The 13,856-nt window shown below is 50.1% G+C and overlaps 1 protein-coding gene across 2 annotated transcripts in view; it reads right to left on the bottom strand.

Moving 5' to 3' along the window:
• The window catches only part of TOX2 (TOX high mobility group box family member 2), a 147,894-nt gene that overhangs the window by 105,991 nt on the left and 28,047 nt on the right, over positions 1-13,856 (bottom strand). Inside the window, exon 1 of one of the 2 annotated variants that reach the window (XM_060078429.1) lies at positions 10,300-10,425. The exons of the other annotated variant lie outside the window; for it this stretch is intronic. Coding sequence (XP_059934412.1) covers positions 10,300-10,425 — 126 coding nt within the window. Of the gene's footprint in view, positions 1-10,299; positions 10,426-13,856 lie in introns of those variants that run through there. 2 annotated transcript variants of the gene reach the window in all.

The raw sequence follows: 13,856 nt of genomic DNA on the forward strand, positions 1-13,856 counted from the left end.
AGCTGACGCTCGCACGATTGGGCTGTGCTACTTCCGTGGCCTTGCCCTGCTACTCACGAAGGCACAGAGCTATCCACCCGCAGCCTTCTGCCCAGAGGCTGGGCTGCGGTCAGCTATCTAGAGCCTCAGGCTGCCCAGAGTGGCCAGTATTTGTGCTTGACAATTATCTATCATCCGAGCGGTTGGGAACAAGTCCCAAAACTGATCCTTGCCAAAGACAATTAACTAAAAGCCACATGAGTGTACGTTGTGGGGACTGTGGCTTGGGGGAGTGAGTGTGACTGAGACAATGAGAAGCAGATGATGTGGGAGATATTTTCTCCCCAGTGCTACAAAACAAGCCCTCAATCATGCCACAAAGGGCTGGTATTGTTGGAAGGGAAATATGTCAACGACAGCGTTCAATCGTGGGGCGGTTTAAAAAAAAAGAGAAAGAAAGAAAGGAAAAGAAAAAAAATCTTTTGAAATCGTAATTTGACCTAGAAAGGTTTTCTAGGTCACCTGAACTTGACACTTATGCTTCTAACCCCAAAACCTAACATAGACAAAGTACCAAGTTCACTTCCTTCTGTTGGTACCAGATAACACAGGAAATGATATTTGTAAACACTGCTACTATATTTTTTAGCGCTGTATTGAAATCAGCCCTTGGACTTGGGAGCTGAGAGAACACTGGAGCAGACCAGTTTTGGAAGCCTAGTCTCTGCACTTAGCTGCTGTGTGGCTGTGTGGCCATATGGCTGGGACAGGAACCTCACCTCTCTGATTCTCAGATGCCTCTCCTGTAAAATGGGAATGGGACTGGCAGGGCTGTGCATGCCTCCTGTCAGTGTGCGGGCACACCAAGGTGCCCAAGAGAGGCTGGATTCCCCTATCGCCCCTGCCATTTGCCTAGGCTGAGGTCCACTCCTCTGTTCTTCACTACGGAAGCCCTACGCCCTAGGTCTGGGCTCTCCCTGGGGACCCTGCAGCACAGAAGCCAGGAGGGCAGTTAGGACCTCTGGGTCTGGACCTTCCTCTCGGACACACACACACACACATACACACACACACAGAGAGAGAGAGAGAGCAAACCCCACTCCAAGGCAGAGCACATGCCAATGAGTTCTTCAAATTCAACTTCACTGCCAAGCCACCCCGTTTAAGATAAATTATATAACCTCAGGGCTGATAGGCTCTTAGACTCCTTCCCATTATCCCACTGGGGAAACGGAGGCCAGGGCTGGTACACTGCCCCCAGTGACTGGCCACAGCATGCCAACGGTTAAAACCACCACAGTACTGGGGTCCCCGAGCCTGTGCCTCCAGAAGACAACAAAGACCAGTTACCCTCAAAATCCAAGATGGTGGCAGTATCCCCGCCTTCCCCAAGCCCTGATCGGAGAATCTATGATGTAACTGGCCACGTGCCAGGCTCTGAAGGTACGAGGGACACAGAAACGATCCCCAGGGAAGCTTGGGGTCCAGAGGCAATACAGACGCCAGCACTAATGACAGCTGGGGTGATGAGGCATTAGGTAGAGATAGGCCAGGGGAGACAGTTGACACACACCTGCCAGGCAGAGGGGCCAGAGCGGTCAGAGAGCTGGGAGGGTGAGAAAACTGGCGTGTGTGTGTGTGTGTGTGTAGGTGTGAGGCGGGCTACAGTGCAGAGTGCACGGGAAGACTCAATATTCACTGAAAAAAAACAGCGAGAGTTTGAAGCAATATTCCTAACAGAAGAGTAATTGGGGAGGTGTCATCTAGTTTGGCCAGAGATAAAACATTCTGTGAAACAACAGTTAAATAATTAAAGCAGTGGGACAGGGATGTCAAAGGAGAACTTTAAATCAATGAAACAGAAGAGAAGGTAGAGAATTAGACCCAACTCTGTACAGAAACACATTATGGTTAAGGAGGGCACGTACTCTATGCCAGGCATCACGTGACGTGATTTCCGTAAGATATTTCACTCAATCTTTGCAATGAGCCTACAAGGGAGATGCTACGACCCCCTTTTACAGAGGAGAAAAACTCGATGTAAGCAGCGTGCTCAAAGGTTACACGGCTAGAAAGTGGCAAAGCCAGGATCTTAACTCTGCGAGCTCCTGCCCATAACAACTACTCTATTTTGTCTCTCCTTTTGGAAACAAAGAGACAAAGACCAATTATTTCATAAACAGAATGGGGATAACAGGGTTATCCTGTTCCTACTTAGGAACACTGGACTAGATACCCATTGCAAGCCACTTACCAAAACGTGCTCTAAACAGATTCAGGAGTTAAGTCTAAAAAGTCATGTTATAGGGAAATATCAGAAAACAGAGCAGAATGTTTATCAGATCTCTGGCAGCAGGATAACTTCCTCAGCCCTTGAAGCAATCACGGAGGAAGGGAGATTGACAGATTCAAATATATACGCATTAATATCTTCTGTAGAAGGAAGCGTAATAAAACCAAAATGAAAAGGACATCGAACTAAGAAAATATCAGCACCAACTATGAGATAGTTAATAAATACGATGCAGAAAGGGCTCAGTCAAATTAAAGACAGCAAGATGCCGACAGATGAAAAGACACAGGACACAAACAGGAAAGTCACACAGGAGGCAATCTACCAAGAGACAAATACATCGGAAAAAAGGTACCCTTGATTCTATGGAAATGGGAGAAGTGTACATGAAACACACCAACCATAATGAAACTGGGATACTTCCCACCATTGCTGACATGGAAAACAGTTTCCAGCCTTCTGGAAAGGAATATGGCAGCCACCACCAGGCAGATAGCCAACCAGAAGCAGGGTAGATGAGTACCCAAGACCCCTGCCTGCTGCGCCAAGAGTCACCCCCTCACCACACTGCTCATTTGTCTCGAGTCCACCCAGTCTTGCTTGAAACAGCTTTCTGTTCCGAGTGCTGGGGATGGTACCAGTGATGGACAAGATACAGTCTTTGTCCTCCTGAGCATCTGGTGCAGTGAAGAGGACAGGACCAGGAATTATAAGCGGGTGATAAGTGCACTGGGAACCAGAGTTCATGGGAGCCTAGAGACTTCTCAGAGGAGGTGGCTTCTAAGCCAATCTACCTGCAGGCTGAGCAGAATTAGCCAGGTGAGGGAAAAGGCACCAGATGGACAGGACAGGCAGGCTGGTGGGAACAGCACTTGCCAAGGACAGAGGGCTGGAGAGGAGCACCCACTTACTTAGGGGAGGCAGTGAGAGCTGAGCTGCAAAGGCAAATAGGACCTTATCACGATGGGGCTTTTCAGGGCTACACAGGGTGGGGGTGGAGGGTTGAGACCGAAGCCCAGACTGTGGGCTGCATTTTAGAAACTGGCTTCTTAGCTTCAGGTGAAGAATGAATGGGGGAAAGTAAGACTGGAGCCTGTCTAGGAAGCCAGGCAGAAGCTTCTGTGATGATCCAGGGGTGGAGTCCAGAAGCAGGACTCTGAGCAGGGAAGAAACACTTGCTAAAGTAATAACAAGTAAAAGAGTGTGGCAGTGATTCAAAAATAGAAATTTATATTCACGGTTAGAAAGGGAAGCAGGGTTGAAGCCAGAATAAAACCACGACTGTCTGCAGTATATTTTCCAAAATTCGGAACTAAGAATCTCAGAGATAAATGAAAACTGCCAAGAGCAAGGGATCACCCAAGAGTCAGAAAGGGGGTGATGCACGCAGTTTGCAAACCCTAATTTCCTCTCCTTGGTCACACACTTCCTTCTGATTTCTTTTTCTGATGATTCATAAGAAAAAAAAATTTCCCCTTTTAAATTCAAACCAGAAATGCTTGAGCACCGGAGCTTACCCTGCCCAAGCCTTAACCTTGGCCCCTCAGCCAACAAAACCCAACTTAACCCCAGGTGACTAAAAAGACACTGGCTGCTAAGAAACCAAGAGGAAACGAGGTTTCTGGCTCTGCCACGGCTGTCAAAGGCCCCTGTGGACCCTCCCAGACCCCAGGAGGGTCTTCAGCAGCAACTCACACACCCAGGTCCACAGCCCCTTAGCCAGAACCCAGGGAGTTTCAGAATTCAGAATCTGTTTGGATTTCATAAAAGTGAGAAAGTAAAGATTCCACAAATTAGGTAGTAGCCTCTGTGGGGTCTGGGACAACACCTGCAGTTAAAACACATTCAGATTTCTGCAGTGAATCCCATGAACGTTCACACAAGAGGGCTAAGTGAAACATATCTGTTAGTTTAGATCAGGCTTGGGGGCCGAATGAGTTTGCAGCATATTTACAAGATAACTGCTGGTTGCAGAGCCTTTTGGGTTTCAGATAAGGGAGTTTAGAACTGAATCAAGCACTGGGCACACATGCACTAGGCCCCTGTGGGACACTGTCCCTCTGTATGCCCATTTTACAGATGAGGAAACTGAGGCTCAGGAACATAAAGGAAACTGCCCAAGGTCTCACAGCTATTAGATGACTCAGCTGACATCTTTCCACAGGTACACATGGATCCACCAGGCTGCCGAAATGCCAGGCAGAGCATTTACCATTACAGGGAATGTAGGCAGCACTGGGAGCAGGTCAAGACCAGGTGCAACAGGAATTGGGTCCCTGCAAGGTGTCTGTCTCCTCAGGCAGGCCTGGGAGCATCAGCCGTCCCCACAGGCCCAGAGCTCCCTGAATCCACCACAGACATGGTCCTAGCCCCCAAAGGCCTCAGAGTCCCCTGGAGGAGGCAGGTGACAAACAAACACACAAAAGTGTCTACAACTGTGACAAATGCTGTGAAGCAAACAGAGTGCAGAGGAAGAAGATGGAGAGAAACACAGAGTACCTGAAAAGGTCTCTCTCTCGAGGTAAGAGTTTAACTAAGGGAGCCCTGAAGGAGGAGAAGGGCCCTGCCACGTAATAAGTGGGGGGGGGGGGCAGCAAGTGCATAGTCCCTGGGGTCAGCCAGCAGAAAGCTCTGGCATGAGGGGAGGCATAATGTGGCTGGAACACGGTAAGCAGAGGGGCAGGAGCAAGGATGAGATCAGAGCAGTCGGCAGGGGCCAGAGCCTGTGGGGCCCTGGGGTCATGGTGGGGACTTGGATTTTATCTCAAATGGGAAGCCACTGGAGAGTTTTTGCAGAGAAGCAACGCGCTCTGATTTCTATTTTAAAAGATGACTCAGGCTGCCACATGGAAGATGGATTCCATAAGACTCCATTCTCTGAGTCTCAGTTTGCTCATCTATACAATGGGTTCATGAGAAACCTTGTGAAAAGCATAACCAAGGGCTGTATGGCAGACAGCTGACTCTTGGAAAGTAGAAGAGCAAAGCCTGGGTTTTCCCACCTAATCACAAACCAGGAGAACCCAGTCCTAAACCCTCCATACACAAGTCACTCCCCTGCTCAAGATCCACAGTCCTCAGGAGAAAGATTCACCTCTTTCCCTCGGTCCTGAGGTCCTGCTTGGTCTGGCTCCTGATTTCTCCAGTGCCATCCCTCACCATCTCCCACTGGACCTCTACTCTCCTGCCAACTCAACAACTCGTAGCATATGCCAAGGTCTCCGTTCCACTGGCATTACTTAGTCTCCGTTACTTCCTACAACCACTGATGAGCACTTACCCCGGGCCAGCCGTGTCCCGAACACTGAGAGGCTCAAAAAGTGGCTGAGGGCGTGTGTGCATATACATGGAACAAGAATCCAAAGTACCCATCCTGACCCTCTTCTCATTGCTGGGCTGGTTCTTATCCCCTCTCTCATGCATCCACTTCCTGAAGGAATATTTATTGAGTATGTGCTTGGTGCCAGACACTATTCCAGGCCCCTGAGATACAGCAGTGACCAAAGATCCTCGGAGCTTCCCTTTTGCATTGGAGACAGAAAATAAACGATAAACGTAGTAAGTCATTTACTTAGTATGTTGGACGGTTCTAAGTCTTATATGGAAAGAAGAAAAGGCTGGGCCGGTGAGATGAATCAGGAGAGGTGAGGTGGAGGGTATGCGAGTTTAAACAGGGTGGTCGCGGTGGGCCTCATTGAGACAGTGATAGTGGAGCAAAGACTGGAAGGAGGTGAGGGAGTGGGCCGGGCAGGTAGGTGGGGGAGAAACAGCCCGTGCAAAGGCCCTAAGGTCGGAGTGCGCCGGTGGGGACCACTAAGGTGGGCAGAGCAAGCGAGGGGGAAGAGGAGGAGCGGCCAGAGAGGTAACAGGGGATAGAGTGTACCCCACAGATGGCACTGAGACTACCCCTCCCAGAGAGAGGAAGGCAGCACTTTTTCCGCCTGCTTTATCTGATGCTGTGGTTGGAGGAGCGGGCGAGGGCAGGCGTGAGGGCTGCATAGCTCGGCACATCCGAGGAACCACATGGGGCCCCAGAGCAGCTGACATCCGCTCGGCCTGTGGCTTCTTCCTGTGGCTTCTGCATCTCAGGTTGCCCCGACGGCTGCTCCTGTTTGGGGTTCGATGCAGGGCTCCTCTGTGTACGGGACTGGGGGCTGCTCTGGGCCTGGCCCCTCTTTAGGTTTACTCTGCTTGGAGAAATGGGGAGTGGCCATTGAAATGTTCCAAGTGCCTTTGGGGACACTTACTGTCCAGCAAGTGGGAAAGAAGAGGGCATTTGTTATAGGTGTCATCTTGTCAATCCTCTTGACCCTCCAAACTCAGAGAGGTTGGGGCTTTCCGAGGTCACACAGCCAAATCAAACCACAGGCTGAGGATTCTGATCCAGTCAGTCTAGGTCTGAAGGCTGTTAATTTTTGCAAAGGATTCTTCGCATTTACTATCTAAAGTGATGTTTCCCAAGCAGATGGGCTGTGCTATCCAGCCTTCCAGAAGGCATGAGGATAAAGGTGCATCACACATGGCTTCAGTCCCCTCCGAGCATCACAGCACTGATGGGAAGGGCACAGAGAAGGGGCCCCTGGCTCAGTCTGCTGGGGGTGGGATGAGGTGGCAATCCCAGAAGGCTTCTAGAAAGCAGTGATGCCACAACTCTGTCTGCAAGAATAAGCAGCAGCTCGAGGGGTAGAGAAAACATATTCTGGACAAAAGGGTCTGGGTGTACAAAACCGAGAAGCATGATAGTTTGGTTAGCAGGGGAGGGGCTTTAGGCAGCAGCAGGGCAGTGATTCTGCCCAGGAGGGAGGAGACAGAGGCTAGCTCTGACTGCAAAACCTGAGATCCGACAGGTGCCCCCCCCCCGAAGCAGGCATATGAAGGATTTTGAAACAGATCCAGTGGGTGCAAGTGGCCAAGGCTTCAAGCAGGGGATTGGTTCCCAGAGATCCAGCTGGGGGCTGTGAGCAGAGCAGACTCTAAGAGGGAAGGCGGAGGCAGGGAGGCCTGGGTAGAGGCTCCAGTGTCACCCAACCACAGGTAAGAGTGAAGCAGGGAAACGTGGTTGTACCCTGAAGACACAGCCAGCAGGGAGTACAGCAGAGAGAGGGGTCAGGGATGACTTAAGCCAAGGAGTGGACAGTCATGATGTTTACCAAGATGGGCGTGAAGGGGGAGGGCAAGTCTGGGGCTGGGGGCACGTGAACCGAGATAAGGACCATTTAGAGCCACCATCTCCTTCAGATGGACACTCTGGGGTAAGGACATGCAAATCAAAGCTGCCTTTCTACACTATTCCCCCATCCTTAAGGGGCATCCATTCCCCTGGCCCCAACTGCTCTGCATAGCAAGTTAAGACCCGCAGAAGGTAAGAATGTTGCCGCAAGTCTCATGGCCAGAAATCATGAGAGCGAAGCCTGTCCACCCAGGCCCCCAATTCCCATTCCAATGCCCATCTCCACAGACACCTGACAGCGGGGGAGCCCTCACACCCTCCCTGGAAAATGTCACCGGAGGGTCTGGGAGAAGCTGGGGAATCCACTCCCCGTCTATGATAGTTCAGGACTTCGTTTGCTGTTGTTCACACATGTGAACATTTGCCAGGCCTCCTGGCTAGACAGAGACGGCAACTCCTGGGCAGCCCTCGGGCCCCTGAGGCAATCACAGTGGGTGCCACAGGGACAGCCCAGCCGCCTCCTCGGGAAACCCTGCATCCCTGCTTCTGCTCCCAATTTCATTAATTACTGGTTTGTGGATGCACGAGGCAGCGGGGAAAGAGTCGTTACGGGTGCCACTAATGATGGGAAGGAAATTAATTTCAAACATGCAGTTCATCCTCCTCTGGAGGGTCCCCGCACAACCCTGATTTCCAACAAGGAGTAAAACAGTAGGGGCTGCTGGGACCAGCCTGAATTATTTCTCTGAAGGAATCGGAAACCAAAAAAGGTGAAGAACTTGCCCTAGATCACAAAGCAATTACAGTAGCAGGGTACGTACTTGCAACTGCGGTTTCCCACTCCCTGGGCACCTTCGTTCTTTCTGTAAATATTCAGTGGGTGCCTGCTGTGTGCCACACCCTGTCAAAGGCTCTGCAGGGTCCCTTCCTCAAGAGGGATGAGTATTTTTATTTACTGAGCACCAACAAAGTGCTTGATAGATCTTGTTTAATCCTCCTAACAATCCATCATTTTGTAGGAGAGGAAACTCTGGCTCAGAGAGGTAAGGTGACCTGCCGGAGATCACACAGCGAGCGCAGAGTAGAGCCAGGACTCAAAGTCAAGTCTTAAACCTGGGTTCAGCTTCTGTTCTCCACGTTCGGAGATGTGCGGGGATGGGGGTGGGGGTGGTGATACTCCAGCCACACCCTCCCTTCCAAGACCACTCCCTCCTCTCTTCCAAGGCCTTTCTCCCTGACCCAGGGCTCTCAGCAAACACTGGTTTACTAGCTGGCTTTTGTCTTGAGATCCCAGTTGTATTATACAACGCTGGTGACTGGTATTCAGTAAGCTGTTCAGGAAGTGTTAAAAATTAGAGTCAGTTCTGTTTCGAGACAGCGAGTAAGCCCCTGTCATTTACTCCTCTCCCTGTCAAGAGCCCATGGATGTGACCAGAGACAGAGAAATTCATATCAGACAGGGCTGCAAAGCAGACTGCGGCCGTGCATTCAAGCTCCCTAAGAAGAGAACCAGAACACAGAGCCTCTGGCTACAAGCACAAGGGGAGAGCTCCCCAGGTCATACACAGATATGCTCACACACACACAAACTCATCACAACACAGAAAAGCGGGTATCAGTGCCCCCATTTTATGGATGAGGAGACTGAGACTTGCCAGGCTCAAAAATCTTGCCCAATGTCACAGATTGTATTTGAGGCAGAGCTGAGATTTGCAACCGGTACCTAACCCAGCCCCTGGTACACAGCGGGCACTCAAATAGCTATTTCCTCAATGTCTGGCTGGCTCCAAAGCCTTCCCAGCAGACTGGGGGCCTATGACTGCCTGCTTTTAGACCCAGTGTGCAGAAAGTGGAGATCACACACGGGGCACAGAAGCTCCTGTTTCTTGGTCTCTCTCAGTTGACCTGGGATATTCCAAGCCAGGGAAAGCAGGCCTGAGAGAGTGGCGTGCCTTCCGTTTCTGGGACACACGTGCACGCAGCCAGATTTGCAACAATGACTACGACTGTGATGAATCGGCGCCAGAAGAGGTGAGGCCTCCCCCTCTCTCTCGGCTCAGCTGGGTGCAGCCCTGTCAACTGTAACAAGCCCCACCCCCAACTCAGCCAACTCCCATCACAAAGACTGTCTCCCCAGGGTCAGCGGGAAAATGCCATGAACGTTGTGTTTCTTCATTCAAAATCCCTGTCACCTATAATGCGTGTGTGTGTTTGCCCTTAAATCTGTGACAATGCCCTTTCTCATTTTTTGCTGTCCTTTCTTCTACAAAAGGAGGGCAACTGGAGATCCCAACTGGTTATCTTTTCAATATCATTAATGGAGAAAAGGAAAAGGTGGCACTCGCCAATCGGGAGAGGAATTTTTGATTCCACAAACTCCAAAATCCAATGGAAGAGGCAGCTCAAACTTTGTTCCTGGTGATGTCCCCAGCTACTTCTCACCCCTCCTGCCTTGAAAGGCCCTTCCCACCCCTCATCCCAGGTATCTTCTGCGCTCCTATCATGCCATGGGCCAGCTTCATCCTTGTTTCAATCTGAGTTAGCCAGACCCCCCCATCACACCTGGTCAGGCCCACTTCAGGGCATGTTAAATGGATGTACGAAAGAGCAAACAAATGCTTTCTGAGCATCTGGGCACCAAGACCTGCTCTTCAGGGGCTGGTACCAGCAGAATTTCTTTTCAAGAAGGAGCTGCCAATTGCAGGCCTCCTGGACCTTCCAAAGTATCTTCATTCTACAATGTGACAGACACCTGTCCAGGTCCCTGCCTGCTCCCACCCAGACATCGTCTGTCTTCACCCTGCAGCGCCAGCCTGACCACTTCCACCCCAGGAGGCAGCGAGCACCCGCTGCTTACCTTCTGCTGAAACACACCTGCAATGCACCAGCGTCTTGTAAGTAGAAGGAACCCGAGTCTCATTCCACAGAAGCCCCAGCAGCAAGAGAACGCGCCCGCGACAGCCTCTGTGCGATTCTGCTGCATAATCAGCAGAGAAAGAGAAAAAATGCCAGAAATAGCAAGCTTTATAAGCCCTCCTGACAACCCTTGGTCCTCTATTGGCTAGAGGCCCGGTACCCCAACCCCCCATCCCATTCCTATAAGGTGAAATGGAAAAACCTGTTATTTAACCTCTTTTATAAAAATCCATCTTCTATCCCAATTTGGGCCTGTGTGTTCAGAGCTCCTGGCGGCGGTCTCCATGCCAGGTCTCAGGGTGCAGAAGGGGAGGCAGCTCAGCTCTGCATTATTTGTGGCTTAAGGGCCTTGCCCACTGCCCTGGGAGCGGGTGTTGGACCGGAAGGGCTTTAGGAAGGCACTTTGGCAGCACCTGTGTGAAACCTGCACGTCATTTCATTTGGCAATTAGACTTCTGAGCATCCATCCTGCAGAAATATTGGTACCTGCGTGCACCATGCGTGCTCACTGATGTTGCTTGTTACAGAGAAGAATTAGAGGCAAGCTAAATGTCTAAAACGGGGTCAGGCTGAATCGACTGAAGTATATCCGTTCTGTGGAATATGATAGAATGAGGAAGGTCTGTAGGTGCTGACTTAGAACCGGCTGGGAGCAAGTCAAGGACATGATCCCATTTTTATGAAAACCATAATTCTGTGTGTGTTTGGATATGCACTGTAAAAGATGCCAAACTGTTAATAGTGGTTACCCTTGGGAGGAGGAGAAGGAGGTATTTTCAGCTGCTGCTTTTTTCTTTCTTGTTTCGTTTTTTTTTTTTTTTCTTTTCCACAAGCATGTACTACATTTGTAGTTTAAAACAAAAACATAAGAGCCTCCCTGGTTCCTTTCCCATTCCTCTGAAGCCAGTAAGCCAAGGGCCAAGGTCACCCACCACAAGGCTGGATCAGGTCTGGGACAGTGCTGTCCCGAAACACTACAGCTCCCCTGGCAGTCTCATTGGCTTTCACATAAATCCAGCTAAATTAGGGCTCCATGAAGAAGGTGGACTTTGGAATAAAACAGAACTGGGTTTGAATTCTTGCTCTGCCTGCTGGAACAGTTAACTTCCCTGAGCCTCAGTTTCTTCATCTGTAAAATGGGGATGATAGCACCTGTTAAGTACCATGTACTATGCTGGGTGCTATTAAGCCAATCTTTTGGACATTTCAGAAACATCAGAGGCTGCTGAGGAAGCATCAGAGAGCTGAGGGCATCTAGAACTAAGTGAGAGGAGTTTTGGGGGGTCGCCTCACTTATAACAATAATAAACTAAGTGACAGAGAGAAAGGCCTGGGGGACGGCAAATGCCACATGATACAGGGGGTTGCTGCCCAGCATGACAGTATGAGGAAGGATTGAGGGGATTAGAAAAGGCTCCAAAGGGAATTTCCTGACAGTCCAGTGGTTAGGACTTTGCGCTTCTACTGCAGGGGAAAGGGGTTCGATCCCTGATCAGGGAACTAAGATCCCATGTGCTGTGCAGTGCAGCCAAAAAAAAAAAAAAAATTAATTAAAAAAAAAAGAGGGCTTCCCTGGTGGCACAGTGGTTGAGAGTCCGCCTGCCGATGCAGGGGACACGGGATCATGCCCCGGTCCAGGAAGATCCCACGTGCCGCGGAGCGGCTGGGCCCGTGAGCCATGGCTGCTGAGCCTGCACGTCCGGAGTCTGTGCTCCACAACGGGAGAGGCCACAACAGTGAGAGGCCCGCGTACCGCAAAATAAATAAATAAATAAATAAATAAATAATTTTAAAAATTAAAGAAAGAAAGAAAAGGCTCCAGAGAGGAAGAAGTCTTGCTCGTGCCTCTGCACCTTTCTCATGCTGTTCCCTCTGCATAAAATGCCTTTGCCCAGATCTTCACAAAACCCTTGCATCCTGCTCAAGCTCTCCTTCCTCCCCAGAGAGGGGGTCCACTGACTCACCCACACCTGAATTATTTTCTTTGTAGCACACTCCTCCAGCCGATGGCTTCTGGTTGCTTGTTTTGATGGCTTTTATTTCTATGTTTACTGTTTATCTTCCTCCCTAGGCTGTGAGCTCCTTGATGGCCGGGACCATCTGTCTTGTTCACCTCTGGGTCCCAGCTCCTAGCACAGGAACTGACTCACAGTAGGTGCTCAACAAATAGAAAGTACACACAATCTGTAGATACAAGGCCAAGATCCAAGCACATGAAGTTTGTCTGAAGGAAAGGGAGATGCAGGTTTTGCACTGAGATAGAAAGGGATGAAACTTTCAGACATACTGAAGATTTGGAAATGTACACACACAAAGCTGGAAGGGTGCAGGAAGAAACCATCCGTGAATACTCATATAAGCTTAAGGTGGGAAAGGATTTTCTAGGCCCAAATCTGTATGAACAAGAATGTTTATTTCTTCTTTGCAACATTATTTATGAGAACATGGAAATGACAACAAAATCCACCGAGAGGGGATTGGTTAAATAAATCACAGGTCTCTGTACAGTGGAATACTAGGCACCTATGAAATGAGCAGCATTCACTGCTATGGAAAGAAGCTCATGCTGTTTGTTGAATGTTAAACTCGCTCACTGGAAACCAAAGATGCTGATAAAAGGTGTAACTGATTGGCACACGGACAGTGTGAAGGCAAAAATCCTTCAATAATCATTTATTTATTCATTCACTCACCAAGAATTTTCTATTCCCTCTGCCTACTTCCCCGCCATGCAGGGCGGGGTTCCAGACACCAGGGCAATGTGTGAGCAGGACACTGTCCACGTCCTCAAAAGACATCCCAGCTCATGCATGTAGTGAGACCGTAGGATGGAAGGAAGACGGTGCTCACAGCTAAGGGCCCCAGGGTCATCGGCTGAGCGAGGACTTCACGGAGAACGTGTCATTTGAGCTGGGATTTGAAGGAGGGGCAAAGTTTGGGTGAACAGAGAAGGGAGGAAGCATGTTAGAGATGGGACAACACAGGACAAATGCAGGAAGTCCCCACATTCTCCATCAAACACTTACTGAACGCCACCAAGTGCGGGGGGAAGGGAGGCTGAGTCTGAGGACAGAAGATTCTGGATGTACTGGAAGGAGGAATTCCGGGGTGTAACCATGTTGTCCTCAGTGTGCAGTGACAGAGCAGCATCCCATCGTGACTGACTCACCGTGAGAGTCCCAGCCCCATGGGGCACACGGGGCCAGGGCAGGAGCATCCACCTGGCAGGCTGGGTACCTGCAGCCGCCTGCAGGTGAACCTGCAGAGCGTGGCTTCCAGAAGGAGGGCTCTTCCCTTTGCACTGAGTACTTGGCCAAGCAGCATGGGGTGGCGGGGGTCCCAGCTCTACAGACCCTCTGCTCAGCTCCCCCTGGGGTAGAGCCAGGGAGGGGCCCTTGCACCTTGACAGAACTCAGCATTTTTTAGCTTTATTTTTATTTTTCGAATTTGGAGGCAGCTTGATGGTCATGGTTCAAAACAAAGACAGATGACTCAGCT

This window comes from Mesoplodon densirostris, chromosome 16 (assembly GCF_025265405.1).
Source record: "Mesoplodon densirostris isolate mMesDen1 chromosome 16, mMesDen1 primary haplotype, whole genome shotgun sequence".
In the NCBI taxonomy this organism is placed as follows: domain Eukaryota; kingdom Metazoa; phylum Chordata; class Mammalia; order Artiodactyla; family Ziphiidae; genus Mesoplodon; species Mesoplodon densirostris.